The 690-nt window shown below is 45.1% G+C and overlaps 1 protein-coding gene across 1 annotated transcript in view; it reads left to right on the top strand.

Moving 5' to 3' along the window:
* The window catches only part of LOC106099778 (zinc finger Y-chromosomal protein 2-like), a 15,971-nt gene that overhangs the window by 11,464 nt on the left and 3,817 nt on the right, over positions 1-690 (top strand). The window contains exon 17 of the mRNA XM_013278434.1: positions 520-681. Coding sequence (XP_013133888.1) covers positions 520-681 — 162 coding nt within the window. The remainder of the gene's footprint in view (positions 1-519; positions 682-690) is intronic.

The following is a 690-nucleotide window of genomic DNA, read 5'->3' as shown; positions in this document are numbered from 1 at the left end:
ACACCCACACGCTCTCCCAACTCTACCCTCCCCACACCCACACGCTCCCCCAACTCTACCCTCCTTCTCCCCCACACAATCGCCCATCCCTGCCCTGAAAAAGTTAATTACTTTAAAACAAACTGAATACTAAGGCAACTTAAAGATATCGAAAATGCCGTAGTGACGACTAAAAGTTACTGAGCTACTAAGCAACTTCTTCCAAGGTTTTTTATAAAACTTTTTATAATTTTTTTTATAAAACCATGTTCCTACTGCTTCCTTATACTTATCTTCTATACATAGATTGAAATTGGAGTGTCTGTAATATTGAAAGAAAAATTCCAGATTTCGGGAAGATTTGGTTTTCTGTCTGTCTGTTCGCAAGCTACATTAGTTTCGCGCAATCCGAAACGGGTAGACCGATTTCGATCGGACTTTCACATAAAGGCAGCTGAGAGACCGGCATTATAGGCTACTTTTGTCTTAATATCGCGTGAAGTCGCGGACAAAAGCTAGTTATGTCTCGCGAAAGTTTGAACAATGGAATATAATGTCAGTTTACTGGACTACCACGTGAAGGCGTCGCACACCGGCGAGCGGCCGCTGCAGTGCGAGGTCTGCCAGGCCTCCTTCGTCTACCCCGAGCACTTCAAGAAGCACATGCGCATCCACAGCGGGGAGAAGCCCTACAGTTGTGAGGTCAGTCTC

Source organism: Papilio polytes, unplaced genomic scaffold (assembly GCF_000836215.1).
Source record: "Papilio polytes unplaced genomic scaffold, Ppol_1.0 DF824325.1, whole genome shotgun sequence".
Classification (NCBI taxonomy): Eukaryota; Metazoa; Arthropoda; class Insecta; order Lepidoptera; family Papilionidae; genus Papilio; species Papilio polytes.
Note: the sequence above shows the minus strand (reverse complement) of the source record. Positions and strands in the feature narration are given on the sequence as shown.